Source organism: Hoplias malabaricus, chromosome 15, assembly GCF_029633855.1.
Source record: "Hoplias malabaricus isolate fHopMal1 chromosome 15, fHopMal1.hap1, whole genome shotgun sequence".
Taxonomy (NCBI): domain Eukaryota; kingdom Metazoa; phylum Chordata; class Actinopteri; order Characiformes; family Erythrinidae; genus Hoplias; species Hoplias malabaricus.
Window position 1 is genome coordinate 9236532 of NC_089814.1, and position 23174 is coordinate 9259705.

Here is a 23174-nt window from a genome sequence, read left to right on the forward strand (position 1 = left end):
AGTAACAGTCCTTTTCCACTCAAATGTACCACCTTTTGAAGACGTGGAGCTTCTGAACGTAAACAAACCAGAGAATAGTTTCCCTACAATCACAGACATCCCCTTTAAGACCTTAATACCAAAAACATTCACTTTTCTCTAATCAATTTTACATAACTATTTTCTTACAATTTTTGAAATGCTTCTTTTAAGACTGTTTTTACTCCTTATTGCAGCATAGGGGACAGCCAATCAAAAAATTCAACTTTAAATGGACAGTTTAATTCAATGGGGTAAAAAAATTGTCTTGTAAAAGACAATTTTTGGTACTAAGGTCACATTTTAACCATATACATATTGATTATGTGAATAAAGATTAATAGAATTCATAGTTTCATATGAATATAGTGTACTACATTTTATTTCAAAATGCAAGGAAAATCTGCCAAAATATAACATAGGCCACCAAAATATGATGCTTGTCAAAACCATGTCAACCAGCTGTTTACAACATCGACTTTAATCCAATGCTTTCTCTCAATTCTACCACAAGATGGCAATATTTTCTTCAGAATACTCATCTCTGCCACATACTTCTATAAATTTTCACCTTTCTGTATCATAATAAATGTTTGGAGTCATTTCACAGCAGGTGCAGGTGCTTCCAGACAGATAAATTTAAAGGTAGAATTAAGAAATTATAATATCCTACTCTGCACTGTGGCTTGTTTAAAAATAACACTCAGGCCCACATTGCCTCAGATGTGAATGGAGACGCCAAGTAAATCACATCTTAGTGACTTTTAAAAATGTTCATGTAGGAAGCCGTCACAAATAACTCAGTCAGTGCTTTAATAAGAACAATGAACAGTGAAATCTGCATTTAATTCTATGGGAAAAGCACGTGTAATTAGAGTTCGAATAGTGGTCAAAAGCACACAATCAATGACCGTGATGCTTCTGGATTATTGGGATATGGAAAAACACCTTCTGTGGTTCTTTTCTGATGTCTGAGAAGATGTCAGAGTGGGACATGATGAAACTGTGTTTTCAGGAACAGCCCTTTTAACCATATTCCATGTCAAATGTTGGAAGACACTCCTATGAAAGGGTAAATATATGTTTTAAGGGGCACTAGCTGCTGGCACAGGAGGTCAACTGTGCTCTCACAGCTTGTATGATCTCTGAATGCATATTTTAAATTGTCTAAACTAATCACAGTTGTCATCACTGAGCAGTTATCTTGTGTAAGGGCTAAGATTATCACTTAAACGACATATATCTATATAATAACAATCACATGTGAGTTTTTCCTGCTTTAATGTGTTTCCATGAGGTTTGTACGCCTGGAGAATATATTCTGCAGTAATTTTAACACTCCACTTTCCTTTGCATTATTAATGTCAGAGGAGCAGGCAGGGAATTTAGCTCTTCCTGATAATACAATAACAAGCCACCATTTGCAAAAACTACACATGATAAAGAGCTCACTTGTAAGATAACTTTACAGTTTATGATGTTAAAATCCATATGGCAGAATCATGCAGAATCCAAACTATATCAGCTCTTGTAAACGACTCTGGACAGAAGCATGAAATGTATATATAATAGGGTGACCAGGCATCCTCTTTTGCCAGGATATGTCCTGTTTTTTAGACTTAAAAAAATGTCCAGGCGGAATTTCACAAACGTCCGACATTTTGTTTGTCTAGAGCTTACATAGAACTTATAGGGGGCGTGGTGAAGTAGCCTAAAATCTTCTGATTGGACGGTCTGACTGTAGAGCTACCGTTATTGGTCGATAACCTTCTCTGTAAACATTTAATTGGTCAATTTAATTGTCGTCTGCACGTCAGTAGTCCTTGTTTACGTCGGGCAAAGCTCATGTACCTACCCTCATCTCGAGCAGCTATGTCGAAACGTAAATGTAAGTTCTCGGATGAATTAAAAAAGAACTTCCCATGGTTTGTGTAGCAAATAAAGGTGTAAAGGACCTAAAAGCACGCCAACATTTTGCAGTTATAATGTATATATGAATATAGGGCGGCACGGTGGCGGAGCAGGTAGTGTCGCTGTCGCACAGCTCCAGGGACCTGGAGGTTGTGGGTTCATGCCCCGCTCCGGGTGACTTTGTTCTGGGTTTGGTGTGTTTCCTCCTAAAACACACGTTGGTAGGTGGATTGGTGACTAAAACTGTCCGTAGGTGTGTGTGTGTGTGTGTGTGTGTGTCAACCTGCAAAGGACTGGTGGCCACTCCAGGGTGTGTTCCTGCCTTGCGATTTTGAGTAGGCTCCAGACCCTGAATAGGATAAGTGTATTTGGATACAGTTGCTAAATTAATTGAACTTTGTCCACTATTGGGTGTGCTTGTATTGGCAACAGAGGGCTGAACACTGCAAAAGCTGTAGCCTGTTCTTGTTGAGTATCTTAGATAGACCACTTATCAGTATCAAGTTCTTTTGTACACAGGTTTAAGTACGGCCTGTTGTTCTTCCAGTAGTATACAGTTTAGCAGTTAGTCTCTCACAGTACTCGAAAGCTTTGGCAGCAACAGCAGGGTCTCTGGCCAGTGGAGCTGGGAGGACAAGAGAGCAGTCACTGTCGAAATATTTCCCAGTAATTCCCTCCGTTTCCTCTGCTACTGCACAGTATATTGTGCTGACTGCACCTTCCTCAGAAGACTGCAGGACAGAGATGGACATAAACACACAACATTCAGTTTAATTAACAATTAAATTAACATTTAAATAGATTTTGCCCAAATGAGTGGCTTTCTTTCACAAGAAAATGCTTGAGAGAGACAAGGGAACCCTACTAATTTATTTCGACTTAATTCAAGACTGAGCAGGGAAGCAGCCTACAACCTCTGTCTCCCTCTGGTGGCAGGGCTTGGCCTAGCACTCTTTCTTGTACAGGTCAGTTTGGTTTTATGAGTTGTATTTTCTCGTGCAAATTATTTTATTTAAATTCAGTTGTGTATAAAGACTGTAAGTCTGTAATTTACCTTAAAGAAGAAAATTCCAACCACATTGAAGATCAGTCGAACCAGCCAGTGGTAGTACCTCATAACTTCTGTCATAACGACACCGGGATGAAGAGAGTTTGCTGTCACACCTGAAGTAACGCAAACACACACACAGGTTACAGAAAAGAGTCATATACCTCACACAAACAGTATGAAAGGAATAGCAACATGACATCACTGTAAACAGGATTTGTAACTTTCAGTCAGCTCTAACATGAATCACACCATGACTGTGATTGGGTCATGGGTTCAAGAAGACAAAGCGCAGTCCTCAGAACAGACCTGAACCAGTGTTGTACAGGTCAGATCACTTTTTGGACAAGATTACATTTGGCCCTTTATTCACTCGTTTCTTATATGAATCCGCAGTGCCACCTTAAATGGTGCAGCAGAATCAAAATACTGCATATTTTACAGAGGACGAATTATGAAAAATAAATAATTCCTGTATGTTTGAGCACCGTGAGGAGTTTGGTGTGTTCTCTTTGTGTCTGCGTGGGTTTCCCCCGGGTGAAAGTCTGTGAGGAGTGTGGTGTGTTCTCCCTGTGTCTGCGTGGGTTTTTTTTCCGGGTGACTGTCTGTGAGGAGTGTGGTGTGTTCTCTCTGTGTCTGCGAGGGGGTTCCTCCGGGTGACTGTCTGTGAGGAGTGTGGTGTGTTCTCCCTGTGTCTGCGTGGGTTTCCTCCGGGTGACTGTCTGTGAGGAGTGTGGTGTGTTCTCTCTGTGCCTGCGTGGGTTTCCTCCGGGTGACTGTCTGTGAGGAGTGTGGTGTGTTCTCCCTGTGTCTGCGTGGGTTTCCTCCGGGTGACTGTCTGTGAGGAGTGTGGTGTGTTCTCCCTGTGTCTGCCATTCACCCATTCACTCACACCATAGGCAATGTGACACGTGCAGTCCACCTAGGGGAGAAAACTGGAGCATGTGGATGGACCTTACACAGGCACAGAGAGAACACACCAAACTTCTTTACATACAGTAACAGAGACGGGCCTGATGAGACTGAACCCAGGACCTCAGAACCTGGCTAAGACGTTACCTTTGATGCTACCTTTGATGACCTGGTGGTTAGGGCTTGTAACTGGAAGGTTGCCGGTTCAATCCCTAGAGCCGGCAAGTCATGACTTAAGTGCTCGTGGCTAGGGCTTCCCACCACTACAGGCATGTGCTTCCTAGTGTTCACTAGTGTGTGTAAATGTATGTTTCACTGCATGGATTGGGTTAAATGCAGAGAACAAACAAACACAGTGGCCAATAAAGTGATTCTAATTCTAATGGTTCTCTACCTGTTCCATGCAGTCTGCGTGCCAGCTCATTAGTCCAGATGACATTGTGAAGCTTGGTGTGATTATACACAGAGTCCATCGTATAGGTCAAGTTCTCGCCGTGGAAATGAGAGAAGTCCACTTTTCCTCTCCAGTGGTTTGCAGAGGAAACATTTACGATACGCGCTGGAGCCGACTTCTTCAGGAGGTCTGGTTTAGAGGCAAAGAAAATTACTAAGTTTTCACAGTGAAATTTGCTGCAGTTTGCGACTCCAGGTCTAGCGCTACATATGGCAAGCAGCTACGGAAGCTAAAGGCAAATAGAAGGAAGTCTGACCTAGAAGCAGATTAGTGAGCAGGAAGGGCCCGACGTGATTTGTGGCGAAGGACACTTCCAATCCATCTGAGGTGATCCCTTTGGGAAGGCCTGCACACAAAGTCACAGTTAGGGGCATGCATGTGCCTAATTCATGTTTAGATTGCTGGGTGTAAACATGTTATAAGCTAAATGTTGGGTTTGGCTGCTCTTGGTATGTTTGTGTTATTTAAATCATGATATTGTTTTGTGCTTCATCCTGCACTGGAGTGAAACAGATGCTAACCTAGCATCATTACAAATAGTTAATATGAACATGGTCTGTAACTCTTCAAAATTAGTAACTAGACATGAGTCTGTTATAGTCTTCACACCAGTATTTGTGAGCGTGAAATGATTGATTACTTTCTTAAAAGCGAATATAAAAAAAACACAGTGTATTAGCACGTTCATTTAGACATCTGAAGCCTACCAACCCACAAACTGTGAAATAAGACCAGCCAGTTGGTTTTGTGGGCTGTGGATGTCTGAAAACATGGGATAATGACTACAGGGGTCAGACAATGAAACTGAAACACCTGGTTTTAGACCACAGTAATTTATTAGTACGGTGTAGGGCCTCCTTTTGCGGCCGATACAGTGTCAATTCGTCTTGGGAATGACATATACAAGTCCTGCACAGTGGTCAGAGGGATTTGAAGCCATTCTTCTTGCAGGATAGTGGCCAGGTCACTACGTGATGCTGGTGGAGGAAAACGTTTCCTGACTCGCTCCTCCACAACACCCCAAAGTGGCTCAATAATATTTAGATCTGGTAACTGTGCAGGCCATGGGAGAGGTTCAACTTCACTTTCATGTTCATCAAACCAGTCTTTCACCAGTCTCGCTGTGTGTATTGGTGCATTGTCGTCCTGATACACGGCACCGCCTTCAGGACACAATGTTTGAACCATTGGATGCACATGGTCCTCCAGAATGGTTCGGTACTCCTTGGCAGTGACGCACCCATCTAGCACAAGTATTGGGCCAAGGGAATGCCATGATATGCCACTCCAAACCATCACTGATCCACCCCCATGCTTCACTCTGGGCATGCAACAGTCTGGTGGTGCGCTTCTTTGGGGCTTCTCCACACTGTAACTCTCCCGGATGTGGGGAAAACAGTAAAGGTGGACTCATCAGAGAACAACACGTTTCACATTGTCCACAGCCCAAGATTTGCGCTCCTTGCACCATTGAAACCGACGTTTGGCATTGGCATGAGTGACCAAAGGTTTGGCTATAGCAGCCCGGCCGTGTGTATTGACCCTGTGGAGCTCCCGACGGACAGTTCTGGTGGAAACAGGAGAGTTGAGGTGCACATTTAATTCTGCCATGGTTTGGGCAGCCGTGTTTTTATGATTTTTGGATACAATCCGGGTCAGCACCCGAACATCCCTTTCAGACAGCGTCCTCTTGCGTCCACAGTTAATTCTGTTGGATGTGTTTCGTTCTTCTTGGTGGTACGCTGACGTTACCCTGGATACCGTCGCTCTTGATACATCACAAAGACTTGCTGTCTTGGTCACAGATGCGCCAGCAAGATGTGCACCAACTATTTGTCCTCTTTTGAACCCACAATGTTGTGTGCATTGCAATATTTTGAGCAAAACTGTGCTCTTACCCTCTGCTAATTGAACCTTCACACTCTGCTCTTACTGGTGCAATGTGCAGTTAATGAAGATTGGCCACCAGACTGCTCCAATTTAGCCATGAAACCTCCCACACTACAATAACAGATGTTTCAGTTTCATTGTCTAACCCCTGTATGTCTGACTATGTCCAATTGCTGTGCATGACCTGTGTTTGTTAGAGCACAAATACGACGTTAATCAGATCAAAACCAACAGCTTGAATGAAATGCATAGTGAGTAATTACAGTAAAAATGAAAAACTGAGAAGAAAGAAACTGAGCAAAAATGGCTAAAACCAAAGCTTCTTCTCACTTCTGGGCTGTCGTTATTTGAGCTGAGGCTCATTCTCATTTAAAGAAACTAGTCCTACTGAACAGGGCTTTTTAGAAAGTGGGAGAATGCTGCTGTGGTGTTTCATCCTTGTGGTATTTTTACCAAAGAATGGCACAGATATTTTAAAGGAAAAGGAGTTAGTATGTCCTCTTTAAATTGGGGTCAAGGAAAAATCTAAATATTTTGTAACAAACTGCCAGTTAATTTAGGTTGTGATGTCACACCACATGACTGTTGGGTAGCTTTTGTTTGGTCCCTTTAATCCACAGCCACTTAAGATCTGTGCTTTGTAAGTTGTGCTCTTTTTAAATACATTTTCTGGACTTTTCAACCAAGTGGTGCCTGAGTAAACCGAAGGCCATATTGACAGACTGATACCTGATGCTCCAGCATTATTGACAAGTATGTGGAGCTCTTTCTCCTCCTCCAGGATCTGAGCTGCAAAATTGCGGACTGAATCGAGAGAAGATGTATCCACTATCCGCAGGTGAACGTTCTGGTTGCCGCTGCGCTGTCGGATCTCCTTTAGCGCTGCTGTCCCACGAGCCTCACTTCTGCAAGCCAGAATAACCCTAGCCCCACGACGAGCAAAGTCCAGGGCAATGAACTTTCCTATACCTGTAGTACAGATAAAAACATCTGATAAAAATAGAGATAGACGGCGGAGAGGGGGTGAGTCACCTCAGAGAATTAACAACAGCCTGAAAAACTAGGAACGACCTTTTGGTCGAATACAAACCCTCATTTATTTAATGTCCAGAGAAAAGACATCGAGTGTGTTATTCTAGGAGGTAATTCTTCGAATTCAAATATGAATTAAAAAAAGGGACACAGCAAACATACAAGACCCACCAGACCACTTGAACTGTCACCATCAGATAAGCAGTAAGACATAATAAGAGTAAACCAAGCTTCACAATTGCATCAGACCTAAAAAAAAAAAAGCAAGGGTGCTTTGATGTATTCTCCACCGTGAGAACAGCAAAGAAGCTATTACTAATAAACAACACTTTCAAATCCAATAATCAATAGTCACTTCTAAGCCCAGACAGTCAATGTTTAGGATAATTTGGACTGTGTATAGCAAAAAAACCCCAAAAAACTTTCAAGGCGAACTTTGTAGTCCTGAAGAAAATAGATAACAGAAGACCTACAAAACAGTGGACATATCCAGTTGTTGAGGTCTCTGTGTAATTTAATAACTAACGTATTGACAGGAAATAAAACAATAAGCTCAGGGCTCGGTCTTGGGCAGGACTGGAGGTGTACAATTACATTCACTATTTCATTTTCGGGATTTGTACATTTCTGGTGAAGCTTGAGCTTCAGTTTCCAAAAGAAATGTTTCAGAAAATGTTTCCTTTGTGACTCACTTGTGTCACACTCAGAATAAAAAGGACCATCATGGGGCTTACATTTGGTACAACTCCAGAGAAATGCCACTTTAGACTGCAGTTAAATGTAGATTTCATAATCACAACCTGTACTCTTCAGAGAAAGTTTTATACGAGATATTAGAGCATTGCTGAGGTTAGAATCACAACCTTATTCTCTAGCCCATTCTAAATGTAATGGTACAGTGCCCATCAGTCCAAAGATCACAGCCCAAAGCTTTGGGGCTGTACAATCCACTGGCCGATGCTTTGCTTGGACATGGTGACATTAACCACATGTGTGAATCACTTTCTACTCACAAAGCATTTTTTCATGTAGGTTATACGAAATGTGTGGTCAGCTGAGCACTCTCAGTGTTACTTGGAAACATTTACAGTCTGGTAAATGATAAAAAGGAGCTTTCAAAGGAAACACAGCAGAGAATAAGGTTTCCTCTAAGGCTAGAGCGAGGGACCCAGCTTCCAGTCAGACAAAACTCTGGATGTGTTTAATGCGATCTGTGCAAATGATTGTAATAAGGAAAGTGAAACCATAGGTTTAAAAAAAATACAGCAATGTTGCAATCTTTCTGTGTTCACATCTGAACAACATCATTCAGAGTGATTTCATCATCTCCAGAGAAACATAACTTTTACATCAGTGGTGATGTGAACCAAATGTTTAAACCTCTTTTTGTAGAGCTTCCAAAGGACTGTAATTAACATAAAATTATGGTGCTTGGGAAATGTTTTCTCTCTCAGATTAGGTCTTGAGTGAAGTGCTTTGGAAAGAGACCTGTAGGTCTGTATGCCAGATTTCAGAAGGTTGCATTACAACACCAGCAAAATCAGGAGTGTTAAAATATCAGTGTTTGCCAGGGGGGTGGGGTTAGACCCCCTAAAACAGGCCTAACGACATGGTGTTGCTGTTTTTTTTTAACAGTGTACAATTGTTAAAGTGCACTCTTTGTTTTTTCCTTTAAAAAGGTGAAAACATTCAGTGACAAAAATAAAAGTAATTAGCACTAAAGTTTTATGTTACACATATGTTTACAAACATATAATACGTGTGCCTGCGCACAGAGCCTCTGATGTCTAAGGAAGGGTGACCAGATCTGAGATGGTGAAAAAGGACAAGTCTCCGGGGGTGGGTGGAGGACTACTGACGTGCGGACTGACCAATTAAATGTTTACAGAAAAGGTTATCGACCAATAACGGTAGCTCTCCAGTCAGACCGTCCAATCAGAAGATTTTAGGCTACTTCACCACGCCCCCTTCTCACTCAAGCGAACCAATCGGAGTAGGGGAGGGCGGGACTAGTTTGTGAACGAAACTTCTCGAAGTTCCGTGTAAGCTCTAGAAAAACAAAATCCCGGACGTTTGTGAAATTCCGCCCGGACATTTTTTTAAGTCTAAAAAAAGGACATGTTCGGGTAAAAGAGGACGTCTGGTCACCCTAGTCTAAGGGTTCTGAGCCGCTAAAGAACAATTAATCGCTTAGACGGAACAGTGAAATGAAAGTAGGGCTTAAGGCCCGCCCACCCTTCCCAATCAAATTAATGAACCGTATATTTGTTTTGGAGACAGAAACGAGAAATCACAAAAACAGACTGAATTCTCGTTTCTGTCTTCGTGTGTTCAAACGGAAAACGAATATATGAGCTGTTTCTTTTTTCATTTCTCTACATTTCATTCTACAGTAAGTCTAAGAATCAATCTAATAAAATGTACACAGACCTCGTATGGACTGTGCCAGTGTGCAGCTGACTGTAATGCACTTGAACCATTTAGCATTTGACCTCCATGAACTGTGAAGGACTCTGTACATAGAAACAAAAATCTAAATCATAATTCAATGATTCACTTTCCAATATGTATTTGAACAACTGATCCACTGATATATAAGTGGTGCATGAGATTTGAAAGGAGGCACATGCTTCTAAAATGATGTGTTATAAAAAAAATAAAAAAGGTCACAAAAGGTATATGGGCAGCAGGATGTTGCAGCAGGTAAGTCACACAGCTCAAGTCCCACTCCGGGTGACTGTCTGTGAGGTGTTTGGTGTGTTCTCCCCAATCTAAAAGTGTCTGTAGGTGTCAGTGTGTGTGTTTCCCTGTGAACGACTGGCGCCCCCTCCAGGGTGTGTTCCTGCCTTGTGCCCAATGATTCCAGGTAGGCTCTGGACCCACCGTGACCCTAAACTGGATAAGGGTTACAGATAATGAATGACAAAAGGAGTATTTTAACAAAGAATAATCAGCTGTTGGTTTTTTAAAAGCTTTTAATTAATGTTAAAAGCTTTCAATATTTAAAATGTTTTAAAATGTTAAGTGATGTATTGGTATGTGACCATTCATTTTGTAGTGAACATTTTTAACAGATTGTCAGACTGGAATATTTATTTGCAGAAAGAGATGTATGTTTTAATAATATTGTTAATTTTGTTTGTAAAAAATTAGCAAGCGTTTGTTTTAACAACCAATGTCAATACAGTGTTTGTTTGATTTTGAGATAATAAGACATTTTAAAATACTGAAGTTGTGGTATATTCATTTATTCATTGTCTGTAATGTCTTTGTGAAAGGGTGAGTGTGGGTCACCCTGCAAAGGACTGACACTCCCCCCATTCCTGCCTTGCGCCTCATGATTCTGGGTAGGCTCCGGACCCACCGTGACCCTGAACTGGATAAACGGTTACAGATAATGAATGAATGAATGTAACCACTTCAGTTCAGGATTGCACTGGGTCCAGAGCCTACACAGAGTCACTATGTGCAAGGCAGGAATGCAGCCTGGAGAGGGTGACTAACTATCACACACTCACACCTGTGGACAAACGAACGAACATGGTCAATCAACCCAGGGTGTAGAATTAGCATGGACGGAGGTGATTTGTTCTTACCGATATCCAGCTATTTATTGAATTGTCCCCAGCAATAATTTGATCCCCTCCCCAAAAAATAATTGCACAACAAACTCGTTTAATCATTGAGCAAAGAAAAAAGAGCAGGTAAAATGGTGGGGGGTGGGGGGGTTAGACTGATAGGTCACCACCAATGTCAAGAGCAAATCTCCACCCTTGCAATCAATCGTGTTTTTGGACTGTGAAAGGAAAATGCTTTTGACAGCATGGGTACGTGTCCTGCAGCTACCAGTGCATCCTGTTATGTGTGAGTGAGGACAAGTTAACCTCACCCTCTCTGACCCCACTTCTCCCTCTGATCATTTGGACAAGTTTCGAAAAGCACAGAAGGGGGTAGTGATTGTTTTTGTTCTCAATGGAAAAGGGAAATGGACGGACAGAGAAGTCCACGGAGGAAGTTTTAATAACAGAAAGGATCAGCAGAGTATGGGATGCAAGGATGTGTGCCAATGATTCTGGTGAATGTTTTGACCCTTGACCTACAAATATAGTTATATATTGCTACATTCTTTGGTCTGTTTTTATTCTTGCATTGTGGTTTATATTTGTTTTTCTTTTCTTTGTTCTCCCTATTAATTAGGTCCCGTCCTGCAGTGCTTTGGATTGGCTGGTGCAAACAAAGGACCCTGGCCTGTGATTCGCTGCTTGTGGACATGTGGGTTGCTTGAGAGCTTGATGTGTGGAGAGGCCTGAGTACTACAGTTGCTCTGCTTGATACTGATCAACAAGCTATTCAGTGTCATATACTGGTCTTATGTAGGAGTGAGTGCCATTCCTTTTACTCCTTTTCTCCTGATTTGGATTACTTAGGGAGTTATGTTTGGTTAATGATTAATTCATTAATTCATTGTCTGCAACCACAGTTCAGGGTTGTGGTGAGTCTGGAGCGTACTCTGAATCATTGGGTGCAAGCTGGGAGCACACCCTGAATAGGTATGTTAGTCTTTGGCAGGGTGACACTCACTCACTCATCTATGGACAATTTTGTGTTGCCAATTCACTTACGAATGTGTGTTTTTTGACTGTGGGAGGAGCACCCGGAGGAAACCCACACGGACACTGGGAGAACACACCAAACTGACAGTCACCCTGGAGCTCTGTACCTGTTGCATCACTCTGCCGCCCTGGTCAGTTAGTTCCTAAAGCTGATACTGAGTTTCAGTTTGTTTAAAACCTTGGCAAAAGATCAATATATGACCTTTAATACGGCTGTTATGACTACTGTTCAACCCCTAGACTGGTTGCAAGGACGATGAAGGAACACATGTGGAGTTATGTAGTAAACAATGTTTTGTATTTTAGATTCTTCAAAGTAGAAGAATTTCTCTTTGAAGACAGCTTTACACACACTTGAAGCTGGCCCCTCATAGGAGTCGGCATTGTCTCGGCTGTGATGTATGGCCGTAGAGTGGGCCGGTAGTTTTGGCCCGAGTCTGGTAAACTCTCGGCCCAGAGTTTGGGCCAGAAGCACGCAATTAGTGCCAGACTCGGCCCAGATCTGGCTCATTATCGGTTATAATAGTTTATTTCTATACATCGCCCCCCTGTCCCCCAACACACACACACATACACCACCCTCCCTTCAATCAGGTTCATGGTGAAATTACTGCTTTATTAAATAACTTACACTCTCGGAAAAAAAAAAAGGTACATTATTAGTCACCAATTCATCATTAATATGAAATCACTAATGAAAGAGACCACTTTGGAGCGATTTGGACGTTGATGAGGGGCTGAGCAAATTCACTTGTTAAACTTTATGGCTGAATAACTCAAGAAGGAAAATGGTACTAGTGTTTCTTTTAATGGCACAAACGAGGCATGAACGAATGAGACGCCTTTGGCGCGATTTGGCCACTAATGATGGGCCGCCTTACGTAACAGGTAAAAAGATATAATGTCTAATTCTTCAAAAGTGGTACCAGCACAAACGATGATTATTGAGGCACAAACGCAGCACTAACGAAAGGTTTTCTCTGTTTCTCATCATATGAGGGGCCACGGAGGTCACTTGGCATTCTCTCAGCCAGCGAGTTCATGAGGTCGTCACGTAGAATGGTTTTCAGTAAACAGTTGTGGCCTTGCCAGAAGTTAATTTGTAGAGCTGCTTCCCTTCTTAATGTGTTTGAGACCATAACTTGGGTTGTGCAGAGATAGGGGCTGGTACACACTTCCATACAGTGAATACAGAGCCCTGTATATATATATTTATATATATTTGTAGTTTTCTTACCTGTGTTTGCTCCAGTAACAATGGTTGTTTTGCCTGAAAGCTGAACAGGACAAGTCTGTGGATCCCACCGGCCTCTCCGCTGCGCACACGTCACTGCAGCTAGCACCACAGTGCATGTGAACCACAGTGGGTGAGAGAAGAGATCTGTGTAGTTCCAGGAGAACATTTGTGGAGAGAGAGAACACACACAACTACTCAGTGATGTAGATTCCTGTAAAGTGTAACTGGAGAAAGCAAGAGAGTGCAGACTTCACAGGGGAGGGAGGAGAAGACGTGCACATGAACAAAGTCCAACAATTCATACACACATTTCCAGCTCTAAAGTTCAGCACTGAAACACAGCAAAGTACAGCACTCAAACAAAAGCTTTTTCAGCATATTAATGCTTCAAAGTAAAGCATTCAGTCAAAGAAATACCAACATTTAAATACAGCTAAGTCCAGCATTTAACCTTCCTCTTGTGTTAGGGTCTTGAGCGACACATTTTTAGGTTTTAAATGCACACGAGTGCTCCATAAATTTGTTTATTGCATCAAGACTTTTTGACTTTGTCAGGAACTTCTATTAAAAACAATATAATAACTTTTTTTTTTTACAAAATTATAAAATGCTCTTGTTAAAATTATGGTCTTTCTGTTGTTAGGGTCACTTTTGACCCAGGTATAATTTTAAATCAGAAAACAAAAACAAGTACCAAATCTGGAATCATAAACACACTATACACCAACAGCCTACAGCTGGCTCCTCCTACAACCACTCGAGCTTCAGTTAGGGCAGGGGTCGGCAACCCACGGCTCCAGAGCCGCATGCGGCTCTTTGATCCCTCTAATTCGGCTCAGCTTTTGAAAATAATTAATGCATATTCAATTAAAATGTATTTTATTTTAGTTCATTTTCAAAATGTAATTCTATGAAGATATTGGTGATCTTTCATTCATTCATTCATTATCTGTAAGCGCTTATCCAGTTCAGGGTCACGGTGGGTCCACCTGGAATCATTGGGCACAAGGCGGGAATACACCCTGGAGGGGGCGCCAGTCCTTCACAGGGCAACACACACACACACACTTACACCTACGGACACTTTTGAGTCACCAATCCACCTACCAACGTGTGTTTTTGGACTGTGGGAGGAAACCGGAGCACCCGGAGGAAACACACGCGGACACAGGGAGAACACACCAACTCCTCACAGAGCTTAGTCTTTTTCAGGGGATTGGTGCAATGCACTCTGGTTTCCAAGGAGCAGAGAACTAGATCATTTCAGGCTGTCCAGTTTGCCTCACCCGCTCAAAAGAGCAGAACGTGTCAAAAGTGGGTAGTCCTACTTGACTCGTCTACACTGGGCGGAGCTTAGATCACGCAAGTCAGAAAACTCTCCCAAAACACACACAGAGAAAGAGACAGATTGTTTTTCGGCCAGGATCGCGCTGAACAGAACACTCAGAGATCGCGCGCAGCTGAACAGAACACTCAGAGATCGCGCACGCGGCTGAACAGAACACTCAGAGATCGCGCACGCGGCTGAACAGAACACTCAGAGATCGCGAGCGCAGCTGAACAGAACACTCAGAGATCGCGAGCGCAGCTGAACAGAACACTCAGAGATCGCGAGCGCAGCTGAACAGAACACTCAGAGATCGCCCGCAGCTGAACAGAACTCTCAGAGATCGCGAGCGCGGCTGAACAGAACACTCAGAGATCGCGCACGCGGCTGAACAGAACACCCAGAGATGGCGCGCGCGGCTGAACAGAACACTCAGAGATCGCCCGCAGCTGAACACAACACTCAGAGATCGCGCCCGCGGCTGAACAGAACACTCAGAGATCGCGCGCAGCTGAACAGAACACTCAGAGATCGCGCGCAGCTGAACAGAACACTCAGATCGCGCGCGGATGAACAGAACACTCAGAGATCGCGCGCGCAAATGAAAAGAACACTCAGATCGCGCGCAAATGAACAGAACACTCAGGTCGCGCGCGCGGCTGAACAGAACACTCAGAGATCGCGCGCGGCTGAACAGAACACTCAGAGATCGCGCGCGGCTGAACAGAACACTCAGAGATCGCGCGTCCAGTTGATCAGAACACTCAGAGATCGCGTGCGCCGCTGAACAGAACACTGAGATCGCGCGCGCAGCTGAACAGAATGCTCAGAGGTCGTGCGCAGCTCGAAAAGAACATCTGGATCTGCGAATCAGGATCTAACTTCAGCGTCGTAGAAAACACATCCGTAATCCAATCGGCTAGTCTGAGCTTTATTATCTTTATTATGACCTTTATTTAGTATTTATAATCACGGAGCTCGGTCACCGGGCCACTCGGTTTTATTTGGAATATGTCAAAAGTTTGTCCAAACTGAGGTTCATTAAAACCGCGCAGCACAATCAAAACAGGCTACTCGCTGAACAGCACTGAGCAGCAAATTTCTACCATGCAGCGCAAAATCCAATATATATGCCCACAAACCGATATATGCGCCCATAAACCGATATATGCGCCCACAAACCAATATACACAAACCGATATATATGCCCACAAACCGATATATATGCCCACAAACCGATATATATGCGCACAAACCGATATATGCGCCCACAAACCAATATACACAAACCGATATATATGCGCACAAACCGATATATGCGCCCACAGACCGATAAATATGCCCACAAACCGATATATATGCCCACAAACCGATATATGCGCCCACAAACCGATAAATATGCCCACAAACCGATATATATATGCCCACAAACCGATATATGTGCCCACAAACCGATATATGTGCCCACAAACCGATATATGAGCCCACAAACCGATATATGCGCCCACAAACCGATATATATGACGTTTTTAGATGCTGAGAATAGGAAAAAGGAGAGCGAGGTGTTAAAGCTGAGTAATTAATAGGGTACATTGGGGAAACGGTAAGGTTTAATCATGGGAATTAAAGGTAAAATTGTTATTGGAGAAAAGGAGAAAATTTGAAATCTCCATATGTTGGCTTTTATTGGGAGAAAAAAGATCACGGGTTTAAGTTCCTCTCAATTTCACTGAAGTTTTGAGATCTTACACTTTGATTGTTCCACTCTTGAAAAAGAGAGAGATGGCAGGATTTTGATTTGTGACGTACTGATAAAAGCCATATTGATTTGGTTTAAATAGAAACTAATAGTTATTTGGGCAAATTAAAAATATAAATGTATGAAAATATTGATGTATAGTGCTGTGCAGGGGTTTGGAGATTGGGTGCGTTTGAACTGAGTTTTTTCTATGGGTTTGGTGCTTGTGATCTAAAATAAAAGGGAAATAGAGGATAAATCTAACATAGTGGGTGAGAGTGAATTGGTGGAGCAGTAATTTGTTTGTGTTCTCTTTGAATGCAATGGTTTGATGAAATTGAGACACATTGTATGGGGTAATTGTTTTTGGCCAGTGGAACTGAAGAATGGCCTTATATGGAGAGAGCTGCCACAAGATGAAATTTGGATTGAATTAATAAAGTGTGTTGGAATGGTGTTGTTTAGTTGCATGTTGAGCTTTAATGTAGCTCATTTGGGTTTAATGAATTAACAATTGTTGCTCAGAAAAAGGGGTTAAATCTTATAGTGTCTGGTGTTTAGATCTCTGTGAAGTACTGTTACTTTATATAAAAAATTAATTAGCTGCCAACTGATAAATGTAAAATTACTACCAATATGTGAATATTGGAAAACTCTGAGTGTTTGACAGTGGTGCTTTCTGGGGTTTAAACATACCACTGCAATGTTTTTATATGTTAAAATTACAACATAGTACATTAATCTTATCTTAGTATATAAGTTTTAAGAACCAAGATGCAGGGTTGAAAATTTACTATAAAGTGGTCATAAAATAGTATGTGACATGTTTATGTTTAACTGGGAAAGCAAAATGAACTAGTTTTATGAATGAACTAAATGTTGGTAAATAAAATACAAATAATTATATTGAATGTTTAATTACCAAAAGTAATTAAATTAAATGTATTAAATTTGTATTTGTCTGTTTCTCTTATCCTGTGGGGTGTGTGTGTGTGTGTGAGAGTCTTTCTCTCATCCCGTGGGGGTGCGTGAGACGAGGAGACGAGGAGCTGGCAGAAAAAAGGGAGGTTGAAGTTGAAGTTACCCAAAGCAGACTGCACAAAGGCCAGTCATTTTATCCATAAACTTCTTTCACAAACACCTGCATTGATACATTTAGATTTAATCATTAATATGTCTCATTATTAAAAAATAATAATAATTAGAAATTCATTGATTTATTTATCTATTTGCATTTAGTCCATTATTTGTGCTACAGTACATGACATAGACTTTTTCAAAGAAAGCTTGGCAACAGGTTGTTCATTTTTTAAGATAATGCTTTGATTATAATTCCATTAAGAGTTAACAATGAGGTTTATGAAGAAAAATTATTATTTGGAAAGGGGTTTCTGATTTAAGCTTTGCTATAGGTGTAATGGTGTTGCAAATGTTTAGTGGTAATCATATTTAGGAGTGCTTGTTGAGCCTTATATAAGTTTGTATATTCTTTAATTACAAGGTAGTTATTGAATGTTTAATAAATCTAAGTTTATGGTGCACTTAGTAGTTATATAACTTAGTAAAGGGGATTTAGTGGTGTGAATTGTATTGCATATTAAGGTTTGATTTCTCTGAAGTTGGAATTTTTATTGATTGTGGTAATATAGTGGCCTATAAACAGAGGAAAAAGGGAGAGAAATAATTAATAAGTGTAAGCTGGGAACATATTTAGTCATTATTATGCCAAAAATGGGCACTACTGTTTCAAAAGGAGTTACTCCTGTTGATATAGTTATATAGAAAAATATAGAAAAATAGTCCTTTAATTAAAGGTATTGCAGAAATATCAGAAAAAAATTTATAAGCGATGGCCTGACATAGACCAACCATGGCTAGAGGGGATACTTAACCCAGATGTAATTAAAACAATAGAGGTACTTGTATCAACATACAAAGCAGGACAGAAGAAGGGGCATCGAGGAGAAAAGCAAAAGGAAAAAAGAGAAATAGAGCTTGGCATTCTCCAGTTATTTGAACAAGAGAGTCAGAAACTGATACAGGCTGCAAAGGAAAAGAGGGAGAAAGGTGCAGAAGCAATAAATTAGTGTACAAAGGCAATAGAAAAACAAATGGCAGAAGTTAATGTGTCTTTTTCACATGTGGACTCAGTTAAGACACCACCACCTTAGGAGAAGGAAGTGAAAACTGAGAAAGTCTACCCTCAGCTTCCAGTGATCAGTCAAGGAGGAAGTTACCACATTGAAGACGAAGAAAGAAGCAAGAAGAAAACTCGACGTCTGCAGACTAGAGGTGAACTGAGAATGAGAAGGAGGACCATTGGAGATGAGGATCTGAGTGACCAGGAGGAGGCCATGGGTGGATATGACCCAGCCATCAGACGAATGCTGGCTAAAGCAGAAAAAAGAGGAGATGTGAGTAGAAGGAAAGAGGACTCAAGGGATGGAAGTTCTGATGAAACAGAGAATGAAGAAAGCGATGATGGATGGAAGAGTAAAGGACCTCCCCAGGTATGGTCAGACAATTCGGACAATCAGGTTTGAGGGAGTAAAACAGCTGATTCCTCTCACAAAACCAATTGAGCTCTGCTATAAACATCTGAAGACTACAATACCCATACTGGTATCAGAACATACACCTATTGCACTTTTGGGAAGAGATGCTTTGTGCAGACTAAACTGTACAATAAAATGCACACCAAACCGCTGCCTGGTGGAAGTGCCGAGTGAAATGATTGATCAATTGATGATGAAAACGAAGACTGAAGCTTCTTCAGTATTTTGGATTGGAAATCTTAGCGAAGAATTCTTGGAACCAGCCAAGCTGTGGGAGACGTTTATTGTAGCAAACATGCCTGACGCAAAGACTCCAGAGTATCCATTTCATTGTACACTGAAATACTTTAAGGATGCTGAACAATCAGATGCAGAAAAATGGTTGAGTCATCAACCAAAGCAAGTTGAATTACGCTCATGTTGCATAATTTTGGGACCACAAGGAGCTGCTATGAAGATAGACAAAAATGATTACTTGCATAAAGAGTTTGAGATGGGAAAAAGTATACCACATGTGACTTTGCTGGTGTCTGATGATTGTGAGCAGAAACAAATAGGTGAAATTATGGCCGAAGCAGAAGAACTTGTCTTTAAACCGCTAAAAGAGAATCTTTCCATCTGGAGGAGTGAAGATCAGCGATTTATTATGATTATGATTACTGCTCAAGGACAAGGACAGCCACAAGTCGTCAGGATGACACATGAATCACTTTGCAATGAGAAGATGAATTCAAACTCTTTGAAAGAGGAAATGCTGCGATATGTTCCAAAATGTTTATGGTCACAACATAGCACTGACATTGGTTTTGTGAAGTCAGCTCAACCAGTGAAAGTTAAACTCCGACCAGGAACAAAACCTCCGTGGAAGCCTCAGAATCCTTTGAATGAAGAAGCAATCAAAGGGATGGAACCACAAATTGAAGGTCTTGTGAAAGCAGATGTTCTGAAGATAACACAGAATCCGCAGAGTAATACACATTTGTTGCCTGTGAAGAAGCCAGATAATTCTTATCGTTTAGTACATGATTTGAGAGCAGTAAATGAAGTAGTCGCAGAGTTTCCAGCAGAAGTGCTAGATCCACATGTTTTGTTAGCCCAAATTCCTCCGGATACAAAGTATTTCACAGTATTAGATTTATGTGTTGCATTTTTTAGTGTTCCACTAAGTGTAGAAAGTCAGGGTTTATTTGGGTTTACATACAAGGGGCAATTCTATGAGTATAAGAGTTTACCACAGGGATATAAACATAGTCCTCACATTTTTAATAAAATATTGAAAGATTATCTAGCTGGGGTAGATCATAAGTTAAAAAGTACTGTCATTCAGTACATGGTTTATATTCTTCTTTGTGCACCAGATGAGGAAACAGGTCATAAAAAAAGTGTAAAGATGCACAAACTCTTGTCAAGTTTTTGTGTAGAGAAGTCATAAGCAGGTGGGGACTTCCAGATCGAATATCCTCAGATAATGGGAAAGAGTTTGTGGATAAAACAGTGAAATTAATTTTTCAAAAATTGGGAATTAAACAGCTTCTGGGAGCTGTGTACCATCCGCAAAGTCAAGGGATTTGTGAAAAAATGAATGGTGTCTTGAAAAATCGGATTGTTAAAATCTGTCAGCACACGGGTTTAAATTGGATAGCAGCACTTCCATTAGCATTAATGGTGTGTCGCTCAAGTGAGCTGCGTGATTTACACATGACTCCTCATGAGTTGATGACAGGCAGAGGAATGCCAACGCCTTGTATACGTACAAGTGGGAAAGGTCCAAGTTTAGCCCTTTTAGAAGATGACATGCGAGCATATGTTTCATACTTAGCTAATTTACATAAAAGAATATCCACATACGTTTCAGAAAAGAAGAAAGGAAGACTACAGTGCAGCCTAGAGACAAGGTGTTTGTAAAGGTATTTAGAAGAAAATGGTATAACGAACGCAGAGAAGGACCTTTTGAAGTTGTTCGCAGTACTGGAACGGCGGTTCAAGTTAAGGGGTCTCCAATGTGGTATAATTTTTCTCACTGTGTTAAAGCACCAAGTGAAGAGAAGCCTTTCTCAAAGGGAGGAGAGGTTGCAGGTTCAGGAGAGCCAAAAGAACATGAGGAAGAACAGGTTGAAAGTAACATGCAAGAAACAAACCAGAGTAAATCTCCTGAATAGGAGATTGTCCCTGGTTTGGATGATGCTAATGACTCTGTGTATATTTCTGACGATGCCAGACATGACACAGCAGATTGTAAACAAGACAAAAAGTTTGGAGAAATTGAATTTCAATATGTCCCACAAACAGCAGGTCCCATTCCAGAATGCAGTAATTCCATTTCAAAACAGTTCAGAGACTTGGATCAAGAAAAGAGTCCAAGACCAGTTCAAAAAAATGTTAGACCTAAACGTTATGAGAACTAAAGAGAATGAAACTTTAGAGAATTTTACTTTTCCAGTGTCGAAAGTTAGTGAGGAGGTAAATGGATCACATCTAACTACACTAGTGCCTTTGATAATTTCAACAACGTCATCCCCTTTGAAGACTGTGATTAAAGTTAAATTAGATCAAACAGTTTATCTTCCCTGTAAATGTGGAAGATTTAATACAGGGAGTAATAGTCCTCCTGAGTGGAAAAATAGTTGAGGTGAAGAAGTGGTGTTAACAGGACCTGAAGTTGATCATTTGCCTTGTGACCAGAGAAAGTATCTTTTGTTTAATGCCTTTAGGTGGTTCAGAGTTAGAGATCCATCCATCATCTGTAACCGCTTATCCAATTTAGGGTCGCGGGGGGTCCAGAGCCTACCTGAAATCATCGGGTGCAAGGCAGGAATACACCCTGGAGGGGACGCCAGTCCTTCACAGGGCAACACAGACACACACACATTCACTCACACACTCACACCTACGGACATTTTCGAGTCGCCAATCCACCTACCAACGTGTGTTTTTGGACTGTGGGAGGAAACCGGAGCACCCGGAGGAAACCCACGCAGACACGGGGAGAACACACCAAATCCTCACAGAAAGTCACCCGGAGCGGGAATCGAACCCATAACCTCCAGGCCCCTGGAGCTGTGTGACTGCGACACTACCTGCTGCGCCACCGTGCCGCCCCTAGAGTTAGAGATGATTGTTCAATTCTTTTACGTAATGTTACATGGGAAGATCAAGGGGAATACACTTGTACTTATTTGGAGCCAGAACCTAAATTTGTGCCATTTCAAAATGTGTGGAGAGAAGGGAACATAAATCGTACAGTGATAGTTATGATAAAGGACCAGAGTCCTATTGAAGTTTTTACATCTACTGAAAAAGATCAGGACCAAACCACTATAGCAATGACTATGAAGGTTACTAAAGAACAAATTAAGCCAATTACTTTAGCTCCAGAAATAAATAAAGGAAATGTAACAAATCAGATTACTACTTTAGATATGCCATTAAAGGAGATGAATATTACTACACTGCCAATGATGACTTCTGCTTCGGGTATATCTGAATCTATCACAACTGTTGAAAATGAAAAAATAACAAAATCACATAATGTTGTAAAAGTAACCCAGACTCCTGAAGTAATGTCCTTTCCATTGCAGAAGAAAGTAAACATAGCACAGCGTCCAGAGTTAAATATGGAGTATGAAGTGAATATTAGTCAAGTGACTTTTGAAGCTAGAAACCCAATGGAAGACATTGATTCCAATGGTTTAGTAACCACTCAGAAAATCACTTTAGAAGGGCAGAAAAAGTTTTTTATTTTGACTGGACCTCTGAAGAAATGACTGACCATTACCATGCATTACAGAAAAGAGAAGCAAAATGGAAAGCTTATGGATTTGATTCTTCAGTGTTACAAATAACAGACCCATGGGCAGCTAGAAATTTATGATTTCAGCAAATAACCCATTCCGTAAGAATGAGTAAGAAGTTGACTGGTCCATGTGTGGTGAAAGTTCCAACACCAAGCACATGGCCATCAATTTTAGAGACAGTACCAGAACCACTGCATGCTGTGTCAATCTTATGCTTTATCATGGTTATTATATCAGCAAAACTCTGAAGAAGGATATTTGGTGGGTTTGTGGAGATAAAGCATACATATTTCTACCATATGGGTGGACAGGCTGTTGTTTATACTCTCCAAAAAGGTGAAGCAACTGATGAAGGTAATTCTGTGAGAAGAAAGAAAAGGGAAACGGCTCAGTTTCAGAGTTTGGAAGCCTACCATTGGAGAATCAGTATAGGAGAAAAATGGGGTATAGGATTATTCCCATGGTATGGTGTGACATTGTTAGCAGATCATATAGATAATATTACATACACTTTACAAGGGTTTGCTAATGAAACAATAAGAGGGTTTCAGTATTTGTCAAATACACAAAAAATTACAGGTTAACATTGTTGAAACACGACATGGCTCTGGATTACATTTTAGCAAAGCAAGGGGGTTTATGTGT

At 41.2% G+C, this 23174-nt stretch overlaps 1 protein-coding gene across 1 annotated transcript; it reads right to left on the minus strand.

Annotated features, from left to right (window-relative positions):
• Positions 1-444: 444 nt before the first annotated feature.
• On the minus strand, positions 445-13281 carry LOC136668716 (retinol dehydrogenase 12-like). Its single transcript, XM_066646394.1, has 6 exons — positions 13116-13281; positions 6963-7202; positions 4600-4689; positions 4284-4472; positions 2984-3093; positions 445-2660 (listed from the first exon to the last, which is right to left on the minus strand). Exons 1-6 carry the CDS (start codon positions 13279-13281, stop codon positions 2451-2453), a joined length of 1005 nt encoding a protein of 334 aa, XP_066502491.1. The 3' UTR covers positions 445-2450.
• Positions 13282-23174: the final 9893 nt, after the last annotated feature.